The sequence below is a fragment of the Mytilus trossulus genome, chromosome 9, assembly GCF_036588685.1.
Source record: "Mytilus trossulus isolate FHL-02 chromosome 9, PNRI_Mtr1.1.1.hap1, whole genome shotgun sequence".
Taxonomy (NCBI): Eukaryota; Metazoa; Mollusca; class Bivalvia; order Mytilida; family Mytilidae; genus Mytilus; species Mytilus trossulus.
The window spans coordinates 43,211,430-43,225,465 of NC_086381.1; the positions used below are offsets into that span (position 1 = coordinate 43,211,430).

General features: G+C 35.7%; 2 protein-coding genes across 2 annotated transcripts in view; one reads left to right on the forward strand and one right to left on the reverse strand.

Annotated features, from left to right (window-relative positions):
* Window positions 1–14,036, reverse strand: part of LOC134682960 (neuronal acetylcholine receptor subunit alpha-9-I-like) — a 208,052-nt gene that overhangs the window by 146,716 nt on the left and 47,300 nt on the right. The window lies entirely within an intron of this gene.
* LOC134684643 (galactosylceramide sulfotransferase-like) lies at window positions 38–1,935 on the forward strand. Its single transcript, XM_063543946.1, has 2 exons — window positions 38–63; window positions 578–1,935. Exons 1-2 carry the CDS (start codon window positions 38–40, stop codon window positions 1,728–1,730), a joined length of 1,179 nt encoding a protein of 392 aa, XP_063400016.1. The 3' UTR covers window positions 1,731–1,935.

Here is a 14,036-nt window from a genome sequence, read left to right on the forward strand (position 1 = left end):
TAGTTAACTATACATATCGATCTCTGAGTTGATAAATATGAAGACCATGCGATTAAAAACACGGTAAGTTACCCAAGACCAGGAGAAAGGAGTCAAAAGTCTCATAAAAAACACGGTAAGTAACCCAAAGACCAGGAGATAGGAGTAAAACCTTCTAATATGAAACACGTTTAGTAACCCCAAAACCAGGCTTGAGGTATAGGGGGAGGGTTGAGATCTCATAAACATGTTTAACCCCGCCGCAATTGTGAGCCTGTCCCAAGTCAGGAGCCTCTGGTCTTTGTTAGTCTTGTATGATTTTTAATTTTAGTTTCTTGTGTATAATTCGGAGTTTAGTATGACGTCCATTATCACTGTACTAGTATACATATTTTAAGGGGCCAGCTGAAGGACACCTACGGGTGCGGGAATTCTCGCTACATTGAAGACCCATTGGTGGCCTTCGGCTGTTGTCTGCTCTTTGGTCGGGTTGTTGTCGCTTTGACACATTCACCATTTCCTTTCTCAATTTGATGGTTTTAATAATATAAAACGTCATTATAATATTCGAATAATTGTGTTTTTCGTTCTTTTACAGAGCAATTCTACGAATTCTGTCTTTTCTATGCATTCTGATAACTGTGGTGTTTTATTCACGTTTTCGCGAGTTTCTCAACAGTTTTTCTACCACAAACGACATCAATTACTATCACAGATCTCATGTACATGTATGTCAGCAGCGAGCTGTTAATGTGGCTTTCCTTAAAGTTCACAAAACAGGTGGCACCACTGTCAGTAATATATTTCTACGATATGGAGATTCACGTGGATTAAACATTGCTTTACCAAAACTAAATAGTCCAAAATGGAATTATCTCGGATTTAATACAATTTTACAGAGAGACAGGATTTTCCCAATTCCACCAAATGAAACATACAATCTATTATGTAACCATGCTATTTACAGTAGAAATAGCTTTAGGGAACTACTTGGTGCGGATGTGGTTAACATAGGAATAGTTCGTGAACCTGTTTCACAATTTGTCTCTGCAGCACATTTCTTTGGATTATTAAGAGAATTACAGATCAAACTTAAAATTAAAAACAAAAGTGAATTGATTTCAAAGTTTTCAAAAAATCCCAATCTATGTCCAGATTTATTAAAGATTTACATGCACAATAGGATGTCGTTTGACTTTGGACTTGAAGCGAAAGACTTTGATAACGAGACAGCTATTGACGAATTCCTTAGATCACTGGACAAAGATTTTGCTCTGGTTATAGTGACAGAATATTTTGACGAATCCTTGGTACTCCTAAAACGAATTCTTTGTATGAACTTAAAAGATATATTATATATACCACTGAATGTAAACACAAGGAAGAAACGAGAACCAATAATAGTGTCCGAGGAAGACAAGTTAAACATCCGGCAATATAACCATGCCGACCTCAAACTGTATCAGTATTTTAAAGATAAATTAATTAAACAACTTCAACAAAGTGGTAATAATATTAATAATGAAATTCAAAATTTTAAATCTGTTCTTAAATCCGTAATAAATTTCTGTAATGAGAGAAAATCCGAGAAATTTTCTAAATCGAAAGTTTTTGAAATAGGAGAAACAATTTGGAACGACAATTTTACAGTAAGAACAAGGGAATGTGAGATTATGATGGAATATGAATTTAAAACAGTAAAACGATTAACAAAAAAGGCAGAGGCAAAGTTTAAAATTAGGAAAAGATAGCATTGCAGTGGCCCAACACAAACTACAACCACAGTTCAGATTAAAGATAAGATGACATTTCAGCAGTCCAATGCAACTCAGAGAAAAATTCACATGGATTAAAGATAAGTTAACCATGATATTAGCAGTATATAGTACTACATATGAAACGTATGGATATATAGATTATAAAAGAGGGACGAGAGATCATAACAGAGAGACGAGATATTACAAAAGAGGGACGACTGATCATAACTGTTACAGAAAAGGACAAAGAGAGTTAGCATTTCAGATGTTAGTACAAATTTTGAAATGGCACTGTATAATGCTTGACTATTGTAGATTTGTGAAGACCTATATGTTGCACTTTAGATGTTTTTGGTTGTGCTGTCACGTTGGTTTGCTAGCCTGCTGTCGTATTGACGTATTCTCCACATCTCATTTTATTAATTCTCAGCAACGTTGGTATGATTCAGTAAAAGCAAACCTGATTTATCATAAAATATATGATATAGATATATAAGATGTGGAATGAGTGCCAATGAGACAACTCTCAATCTAAGTCACAATTTATAAAATTAAACAACTATAGGTCAAAGTACGGTCTTCAACACGTTGCCTTGGCCCACACCGAACAGAAAGTTATAAAGGGCCCCAAAAATGACTATTTGAAAACCATTCAAACGGGAAAAATAACGGTCTAGAAGATAGTCTATATTAAATAGAAACACCAAACACATCAACCATATCAACAAACGACAACTACTGAACATCAGACTTCTGACTTCGAGGCAAACAATTGCACCGGGTTTAAACGTTTCATAGGTACCAACCCTCACATTATTTGAAACAACAGTGTGACATCACAACATAGAATGACACGCTATAATTCTATTATACTTTTAAGGTGATTAAACCATTTATTTGAACTACTAACTGGTATATGAAAAAAACTTTTTTAACCTGAATCTTTTTAAAACCTTATAGTGTGTAAAAATATCATACCAAGTACGAACGGACATACACACATACAGTTATGATGAAATATATTCCATATCAATATATTGTTATAAATGAATTGTTCAAAAAGAGTGGTCCCATTCACAGTGTCAGTTCGCATGTCACCATATAAAGAGGAATAACTCTAATATATCTTCACATTTTACAATTGACAAATGCAGCAAAGAGGCTTTTACCTGTTTATATGAAAAATTTTAATACTGTTTTTTGAAAATGTTATAGTACCAGAAATCTTGTCTCAGGATTATGCCATATTTTAAAAACTTGGGTGACGCTGCAGATCCTGGCAATTATAGAGGTATACAACTGAGAATGGAAACGGGGAATGTATCAAAGAGACAACAATCCGACTATAGAAAAAAAACAACAGCAGAAGGTCACCAACAGGTCTTCAATGTAACGAGAAATTCCCGCACCCGGAGGCGTCCTTCAGCTGGCCCCTAAACAAATATATACCAGTTCAGTGATAATGAACGCCATACTAATTTCCAAATTGTACACAAGAAACTAAAATTAAAATAATACAAGACTAACAAAGACCAGAGGCTCCTGACTTGGGACAGGCGCAAAAATGCTGCGGGGTTAAACATGTTTATGAAATCTCAACCCTTCCCTATACCTCTAGCCAATGTAGAAAAGTAAACGCATAACAATACGTACATTTAAAATTCAATTCAAGAGAAGTCCGAGTCTGATGTCAGAAGATGTAACCAAAGAAAATAAACAAAATGACAATTATACATAAATAACAACAGACTACCAGCAGTTAACTGACATGCCAGCTCCAGACTTCAATTAAACTGACTGAAAGATTATGATTTCATCATATGAGCATCAGGCACAATCCTTCCCGTTTGGGGTTTAGTATCATACCATCATAACATATATGAAAAGAACATAACCCGTGTCATGCTAACAAATGGTTTTTGAATAAATGTGTTTAGTTCAGATGCAAAGACCCTAAAAGTGAATCAATATTAACTCCAAAATATGCAATCTTTAATGACCTAACAACAGTATCGTAACTATATCCCTTCTTAATAAGTCTATTTAAATGTTTTGTTAGTTTCTGCGGTGAATACTGACATTTTTGTGCTGTTTAAAGAATATTTCCATAAAAAAAACTGGATGTGAAATACCTAAACGTATAAGAAGTCTGCATGCTGAGCTATATTTACGAATGATGTCCTTATACCGATGATAAAATTTGGTAAATGTTTTGACTAGTTTGTGATATCGAAAACCCTGGTGTAATAATTTTTCAGTAATTAATAAATTACTCTCGTCAAAATCTAAAACATTGTTACATACACAAGCGAATCGTACAAGTTGAGATATATAAACACCGTAAGATGCTGACAAGGAAACATCACCATCTAAAAATGGATAATTAACGATAGGAAATGAAAAATCATCTCTTTTATCATAAATTTTAGTACTAAGCTTTCCGTTAGTGATATAGATATCAAGATCGAGGAAAGGGCAGTGGTCATTGTTAGTATTAGCTTTATTTAAAGTAAGTTCAACAGGATACATTTCTTTAGTATACATACTGAAGTCGTCATTATTGAGAGCCAAACTGTTATCCAAATATCTAAAAGTATTTTTAAAATTGTTTATCAGATGTTCTTTCGATGGGTCTTTGCTGATTTTTGTCATAAATTGTAACTCATAGCAATACAAAAACAAGTCCGCAATAAGTGGTGCACAGTTAGTCCCCATTGGAATTCCGATAACCTCACGATATACGGACTCTACAGAGCGAACAAAAATGTTATTTAGAAAAAAAAACAAGGGCATATATAGTATCAAGGCATGTCCCATTGACATAGTTTTTTTGTTTATTGCTACTAAAAAATGACCTAAAAGAGTTTAAACATATATATTCACATTCTGACTTTTCAAATGCCAGTTTAATAAGGTGGGTGATTTTTTTCTAAATGAGAATGTGAGGCAATGTGGTATACAGGGTAGATAAATCAAAACTTTGAACAGATTCAAACTATATTATAACTATATTAAGCTGTTTTGAAAACTTATTTACCTGTATTTTCAAAAATAGAATATTTACGTATCTTTAAAGTTTAGGCTTGTTATATGAAGAGCAAGCTGGTTTTAGAAAGGTTTACAGTACTGTTGACCTCATTTTTAATTTGAAATATCTAATTGATCTATACTTATTTAGAAGGAAAACGTTATAGTATGCCTTCGTAGATTTTCAAAAAGGATTTGACTCGGTTAGTAGAGTTTTACTATCATGGCAAAAATTGTTACGAAATGTTATTGATGGAAAAATGTTTATTGTTGTACAGAATCTGTATGAAAATGCAAAATCATGTGTAAGAGAAGGTAAAATTTTCTGTGAACATTTTGCTTCAAATGTAGGAGTCAAACAGGGAGAAACCTCTCTCCTTTGTTATTCTCAATTTTTCTAATGATCTAACAAGAGTTCTTAGCACATGACAATGATGGTCTTAATGATGTATGCGATTGCCAAAATAAAATTGATCACAAGATGTAACAAAATGGATCTTAATATAACTTTAATACTTAACAGAAAACAATTAACTAGTGGCCAAGATGTTATGCCCCAAACATAAGGTGTCAATATTGTTTTTGTACACCAGATCCGGATTTCGACAATAATTAAATGTCTGTTCAGTGATGTTAGGGATAGAAACGGTATTTGGAAGGCCAGTTATAGTTTATCCTCATTTTTAGATACTCTTGAATTTTAAGAGTCAATAGGATGAACGGATCATATAAACCTGAGGGAAAATATGATACAAGCCCAAACGAAAAAATATTCATTGTCTATGTGTTCCCCTCGCAGATAAACAAACGCACCATCACTCAACCGTTTAGGTGTTGTGTGATACTCTAGAGTTAAATCTTGGTCTATTAAGTGATCCAAGTCAATCTCCATATCACCCCTTTCAGTTTGAGTGGAACGTGTCGTCCTCTGTTTCTCAATGGTGCACTCCTTTAAACTTCTGCTAGGCCACCAGGTACCGTCGGTCGGAGCCGGGACTATTGCTCCGACCAATTGTTGTTTAACTGCTGGACGGTACCACCGCTATTCTGGGCGGTGACTGCCTCTGGTACCGTCTGATTTGAAATGTTCTGATTGATCTTTGAAAGTGTCGGACGGTACCGGGAACCGTTCAAAACAAGTGACACCAATTATTATAACGACAAAGCGCGGGAGCATTGTCAGCAAACATCATTCTATACGGCGTAATACCAGTGTTGTCATGGGGTGTTGAGTTATATGCCATCACCATATAGTCGATGTATTTATCCCAATCGGACTGATTTCGGTCAATGTACTTAGATAGCATTTCTTTTATTGTTCTATTTCCTCTCTCCACAATACCATCAGGTCTTGGGTGCATAGATGCAGTCCGCGTCTTTGAAATATGCAAGAGTTTGCAAATACCTTGAACAACTGACTCTCATATTGAGTATCCTTATCTGAATGGATCTCCACTGGACATCCGTATCTTTTAATCCATCCTTTTAGAAACACATTAGCTACGGTTTCTGCATTTATGTCACACAACGGATAAACTTCCGTAAACTTGGTAAAATAGTCTTGAATAACCAATGTATCGATTCCCTTGTTCAGTAGTGGGAAGTTGTGCTGCAATATCGCTTGCGAGTCTCTGAAATCTTGCACCCATAACATAACTTTTCATTTTCTGTCGTTTTGATTGTGCAGGTTGTTTTCGTTCTTCACATATATCACAGGTTTGAACATAATCTTGCATATTTAGATTCATATGTGGCCAGAACAATTGGCATAGCGCAGCTCGCTTTTTAGTTCTGTTGATACCTTGGTGTCCACCAGTTTGATAATCATGTAGATGCCAAAGCACATATCCCTGTAAAGCTATAGGTGTACAGATTTTCCATCTTTTAGTTCCAGTTTGGTCTTCCCAATAGTAACATAATATGTCATCCTGAACAGTTAAGAGTTTCCATTCTTGAATTAAAATTGTAAATAACGTACTTTAACTTGTGAAATTCTCGAATGTAGGTTTATCTGCACTATCCAACTTTAATTTTAATACATCACTTAGTTCTATATCTTGGGTTTGCATTTCATGTATCAAGGATGGCGTCAAAGTAATATCTAGTTGCTTCTTAGATTGTGCACGTTTAGGAGTATTTGGCTTACGACCCCTCTTTATTGGCACATTAAATGAAATGTCAACTTCTGTATTACTTTTATTTACTGGTGCAATAACATCTGGTTCTTTAGTTTCATCTTGTTTAGGCGGTGCCTCAAACTCAAAGTCCAATGGCAATGTACACTGAGTACAAAAGTCCTGCTCTTTTATCTTGAATCTTGATAGAGCGTCAGTGTTACTATGTTTCTTGCCAGGTCTATGCACTATCTTAAAGTCATATGCGCTTATTTGTTGTATTCAGCTACTTATCTGACCGTCTGGTATTCGAAATCAGTAAAGCCATGTTTAGGATCCATGGCCCGTCCTGAATGTAAATTTACGTCCCAATAGGTAATGCTTAAAGTACTTCATGAAATACACAACTGCTAGTAATTCCTTTCTAGTACCACAATAGTTTATTTCCGTTTTATTCAAAGTCCTACTTCCATACGCTATAACGTGTTCTTGTCCTTGTTGAATTTGTGATAAAACGCAACCAATTGAAAAGTTACTTGCGTCCGTGTCTAAAATAAATTCCCCAACGTGAACATAAGGGTAAGACAGAATCGATGAAGTCACTTATTATACTTCAATGTATTAAACGCTACATCACATTCTTCAGACCAGATCCAAGTCACACTAGGCCTCGTTAATTCAAATAGACTCTTCGCTATCAATGAGAAATCCTTGATAAACTTTCTATAGTACGAAACCAATCCTAGAAATGAACGAAGTTCTTTCACATTTTCAGGTTTCTCCATCTTACTAACTGCTTCTACTTTCTTGTGATCTGTTTTAACAAAATGAGATGACACTATATGGCCCTAAAATTGTATTTCATGCCTGAAGAACGTACATTTCTTTGGTTTCAACTTCAATCAAGCAAGTTTTAGTCTATCTATAATTTTACATATATATTTCAAATGTTCCTTAAACGTTTTCCCTATCACAATTATATCGTCCAGGTACAATACTGCTATATGCCATTGTAACCCATGTAAGGCAGATTCTATTATCCTTTGGAACGTTGAAGCAGCATTGCACAACCCAAAGGGCATGGCAGTGTATTGGTACAATCCTCCCATTGGTGTGACCTACGCAGTCCTTTCTTTATCACACAGTTTCATTGGAATTTGATGGTACGCCATGTCTAAGTCTAAGACGACAACCACTTCGAGCCGTTCAGTGCATCTAAATTGTCCTCTTTTCTCGGAATCGGATATGCATCTTTAATTGTTCTATCATTTATCTTTCGATTTTCAACACGTAGTCTTTATGATGAATCCTTTTTCTGTAATAAAACAATTGGTGCTGACCAAGGACTGCATAATTTTTCAGTAATTCCTTTCTTTTCTAGCTTTTCAATCTCTTCTAATATTTTCCTCTTACATAACAAGACTCTTCTTGGGGTTCCTTGATCGGTATCTCTTTCTCCAGTTTTATCTCATGCTTTTTCCAATTATGTGTGTCCAGTTTGTCCATCAAGGTCAGCAAACACACAACAATAGTGCAGCAATACCCTTTTAAATTTATCGGCTTCTTTAATTGAAAGATTCTGTATACCGCTTTGGTACAGCTTTTCCATATATTGAGGACACATTTTATTAGACGAATTACGATGCTCAACAATCTCACAAACATCTTCATTTTCATCTTACACCTCAACAGAATTGCCGATATTCAAAACTGGTACAAATAAAATTAACGGTACCAATTTTCTTGCACCAGATGCGCATTTCGACAATACATGTCTCTTCAGTGATGCTCGTGGCCCAGCAATATGTGTTCCTTTGTACAATATAATGTCTGCACTGGTTGGGTTAAACAATCTTGCATACACCATGCCTTGTGATGCATTAACTAGTACTCTTGCTAGCGCTATTCCATATTTTGTCATGAAATTTCTATCAGGAGACAAGACACCATTTATATTTTCAGAACTTGTGCTACTTTTCCTCGTTAATCCCGATCTTAAAACTATTTCAAGGTTAGCTGGTACTGTCACTGTTTCTAGTGATATAACTCTACTAGAACGAACGCATTCATTTTGTTCGTGAAATGGAATATTTCTACCGCTTATTTCTAGAGATAAGGAATCCCAGTCCCATTCACATCGAAAGGTTGTTTTTTTTTGACTCCTCCAACAATAATTGGAAATTGAACACAAAACTCATCAAATGCCAATGTCATAACAGCAGTTCCTAACACTTGTAAATCACCACCACTAGCTGTTGTGAATCTGGTATCCACTGGTCTTAGCAAAGGTTTACTATCAGGCAAAATATTTCTGTAGCATTCTTCTGTTATGAAAGTACATCTTGCACCGGTATCAATCTTCCAACTTATTGATGATCCTTCGATTTGACCATCCACCATCACACCAAATTTTCCAGGTATTTTCGTTAACATAACTATGTTTTTTTGCCCAATATTATCTGACAATAATTCATTGTCTATGTGTTCCTTTCGCAGATAAACAAACGCACCATCACTCAACCGCTTAGGTGTTATGTGATATTCTGGATTAAATCTTGGTCTATCAAGTGATCCAAGTCAATCTCCATATCACCCTTTTCAGTTTGAGTGGAACGTGTCGTCCTCTGTTTCTCCAAGGTACACTCCTTTGAACTTCTGCTAGGCCACCAGGTACCGTCGGTCGGAGCCGGGCCTATTGCTCCGAACGGTTGTTGTTTAACTGCTGGACGGTACAAATGTACCATCGATATTATGGGCGGTGTCTTCCTCTGGTACCGTCTGATTCGAAATGTTCTGATTGTTTTAATGTGTCTTTCTCCAACAGTACTCTCTTGTGTTTCCTCTTTTTCCACAATTCGTACACTGTCTATATATCTTATTTTGATATCTTCGGTTGTTTATAGGACCTTCTTGATAATTGTTCTTCTTTGAACTCGGTTCATGAACATCCCTTTCTTTTTCCACTGTATAACCGTTATTTCTCCTGTTAACCTTGTAACCTTTCCTTCATTCATTCGAATACATTCTTCTTGCGTGGTACTTGAAACAGCTTCCTGTAGTGTCTTAGGGTTAGTTCGCCTTATAAACATGCGGAATTCCTCTGACTCACAAAAAGCCTCAAGAAACGATCTGCTGCTATTTTCTTGGACAAGTTCTGAATGAGATGGGTATGCACGCCTGTTCAAATCTTCAATAGATTGGACCAAATCTCTGAACGATTCACCAGGTTTCCTTCGTCTTAGTTTTGCCTCTGCAAGGTAGATTTCTTTCATGTTTCAATGTCCAAATCGTAACTCCGTCTTATCTATTAATCTTTCCCATTTCATTTGGACACTGACGGCAACCCGTGCACAAATGTGTCTGCCTGTCCTCGCAAGGTAGTAAAGAACATTTAACCTTTTTCTCTCTTCATTCTACGCATTTAGTGTCGCAATGTTTTCAAAGTAACGTAGAAAGTCTGCTAAAACATCATCGTTACTGCCACTAAATGTCCTCTTTACCAGAACTTCGGATCGATTAACATGCAAAGGTGATGATGAGTTCATCGGTACAGCCCTTGCATTGTCTCTAATATGTGGAATGTTCTGGTCGAAGTTCAATTGCTGACGCACAGTATCTGTTGGTCTTCTTCTGTCTTCATTTTGGTTGTCAAAATGTTCCACACATTTTGTCGTTTCATTTATGAACAACTTCACAATTACCGAAACTAGAAATGTTATCAGTAGAGTAACCACCAATAATATAACATTTTGCTTCAGCCGACAAACAATGTCATGAAATGGAAATATTACAGAAAACCATCCGATCACAAGTATCGAACTTAAGATAAATCAAATCCATCTTAGAACGAATTTCTTCCATTTATGATCGATTCCGAGATGGTGAAAATAATTCTGGTGAATACTGATTTTGGTTCCTAAAGTTATGTTCTCCAGAAACAGTCTGCTCTTCTCCAATGTTCATAAAATCCATTGGATAAGTATTATAGTCAGTTCTGTTTGGATACATCTCCATTTATAATAAAACACAACTTGTACTGAAAATTCTAACATGTATCCAAATAGTTTAAGTCTGACTGATATCCCAACAATTATCTTCATTGCGAATCTATAAAACTTCATGTATGACTATCCCACCGCTGCCGCCATTTGTAGCGTTGTCGTTTTTGTATGGATTCGTGTTTGTCGGTGTGTTATTTTGGAAGCGTAAATTACGTAAAATCCATATTCAAATGGCACAAAGAAAACAAACCACAACACAAAGTTTCAATTCAAATCACTATGTAATCAGTTAAAAGTATACCAGTTTGACATAATAAAACAGTTGAAAAGTAATCCTTATTCACTAACACAATATTACTCTCAACCGTTCTAACTAACAATCTCAAATCTCTCACTTTATATATTCTCTTACTCTGATCTCTCTCGCATCCCCTTATATACATAATTACAAGCGGAACCCCGATGGTTCTAAAGATGGGGTACCGGGTGGTTCTGAAGATACCGGGCGGTACCTCAACGGTTCTAAAGATTGGCTACCGGGTGGTACCTTGACAGTTTCAAAGAGGTTCCGGACGGTACCCCGACGGTTTCAAAGATGAGGTATTGGGAGGTTAAGATACCGGGCGGTACCTCAACGATTCTAAAGATTGGCCACCCGGCGGTACCTCAACGATTCTAAAGATTGGCCACCCGGCGGTACCTTGACAGTTTCAAAGATGGAGTTCCGGACGGTACCTCGACGGTTCCGAAAATGAGGTACCGGGCCGTTCTTAAGATACCGGTCGGTGAATTTAAATAATATAGATACCGTTCAAATACATAAAAAAAACGGACAGAAATATCCTGTAGAAATATTATTTAACCCAAACGTATTAAAAAGAAAGACATCTTACATAATGATAAATTATACAGTCAAACTAAAATCGTTACACAAGTCTAAATTGATCACTACGTTCAAACCTATGATTGCGTTGGATAAAAAACGCAATTTTTATACGTGTGCATCTAAAGCAAATTTCTTTGTAGAAGGGTCTAAATACAGCACAAACAACATTTTCCAAAAGACCAAAACCGTGAAAAAGTACATTTAAACAAAACCCATTTGACTAACATGTCGAACAACTGATGTTCTTTAACCCTGCTGACTGCCATTGGCGATTGCCAAATAAAATTGATCACAAGATGTAACAAAATGAATCTAAATATAACTTTAATACTAAACAGAAAACAATGTACTAGTGGCGAAGATGTTATGCCACAAACAGAAGATGTCAATATTTTTTTTGTACACCAGATCCGGATTTCGACAATAAATGTCTCTTCAGGGATGTTATGGATCGAAACGGTATTTGGAAGGCCAGTTATAGTTTACCCATATATGTGTGTGTCTCTGTTATGGCCTAGCTAGGTCCATTCCACCAGTTATATAATAAGATATACTTGATTGGTCCTGGACCGTACGGATTTTAAATTTTTATTTACTGTTATCTGTTATTGTCCTTTTTCAATTCCTTGTTATCTGTTTGAAGCCAAATCAATTTACTGTTTTGCTGTTATTGAAACCCCCTTGTCCCCTCTTTTATAACAGCTATTTGTTCATTATTATATAAAACTGAGTATTCTCACACTGCCTTTTTTTTTTTAAATATAACAACATTGGTCTGCTACATTTGCTTTGAGTTTCCAGGTTTCACAATACAATAAGTTTTTAAATAGCATTTAGTATAGATTGCAATTCAGCGGCAGATTCCGCATTTGTTTGTAACAGTATCATCTGTATATAGTAACAGATACAATTTTTTAAAAACATCAATATCATCATTATCAAACAGAAAGTGAGAAATAATGCATGCATCATTAAGATCATCATTGTCATGTGCTTAGAACTCTGTTGGATCATTAGAAAAATTGAGAATAACAAAGGAGAGAAGGTTCTCCTTGTCTGACTCCTACATTTGAAGCAAAATATTCACAGAAATTAGTATTACCTTCTCTTACACATGATTTTGCATTTTCATACAGATTATGTACATCAATTTATATCCAAGGCTCTTTGAAACCTTAAAAAACAGCATCTCTTCTCCTGTCTGACAGTGCTTGAAGCACAAAAAGTTGAACTACACTCTAAAAGTGGCATTTACCGATTCTATTCTTACACTAAGCACGTGGCATTGTTAAAGAAAGTAAAAACCAGCAAAGACTGGTGCTTGGAGTCGAAATGTCGAGTCCGCGATAGAGTGACATATTTCCATGCGCACTGCACACCTTGTGAACTAGCATGTTTAAAAATCGGATATTTTTTCAGCTTTTCTTATTATACTTGGCGTCCGTCGCCCGTCATTAACTTTTACAAAAATCTTCTCTGCAACTACTGAGCAAAAGTTAACCAAACTTGGTCACAAATTAGGTATCAGTGGCGGATCCAGGGGGTGTCCGAGGGTTGGACCCCCTTTTTCTGGACGATAAATGCATTTGAATGGGGAAATTTTGTTGGACCCCCACCCCTTTTTTAAATTGATGGATCCGCTCCTGGGTATATCTTCTTAGAAAAATATGTCCGTTGACCAGGCCTACCAACAAAGCTGCCATGGCTAAAAATAGAACATAGGGGTAAAATGTAGATTTTGGCAATTATCTCTGAAACCAAATCATTTAAAGCAAATCTGACAATGAAGAAAAATATTCATCAGGTGAAGATCTATCTGCCCCAAAAATTTCAGACAAATCAGACAACCCATTGTTGGGTTGCTGCCCCTTAATTGGTAACTTATTTTTTTTGTCACGCCGTTTTTGTTATTATGACAAGTGAATATTATTAGAGATAAAGATAAACTGTAAATTTAACAGCATTAGTGTTCAACAAAGAAAGATCTACAACTAATTTAACATGACACTAACAAATTATAAATTGACTACTTAAGAAGTTGGAGCCCTTTAAAGTCATTTTTTTTAACAATTTTCGTAAAATTTTGTTATCTTCTCATCTGAAACAGATATGACAATTTTAACGGATGAGCGAATCTCTGATACAAGTGTTTATTTATACATGAACAATGTAATTATTTCAGCTTTAAATTTGCTCTACTTTTGTTGAATGATTGGAAATAAAAGCAATGCTATAGAACACATGCACTCGCCACAACGCGGGTTTGTGAATA

Coding starts and splice junctions, on each gene's coding strand:
- LOC134684643 (XM_063543946.1), top strand. CDS start 38: ATGAAGACCATGCGATTAAAAACACG. Junction 64..577: donor ACCATGCGATTAAAAACACG/GTAAGTTACCCA, acceptor GTTCTTTTACAG/AGCAATTCTACGAATTCTGT.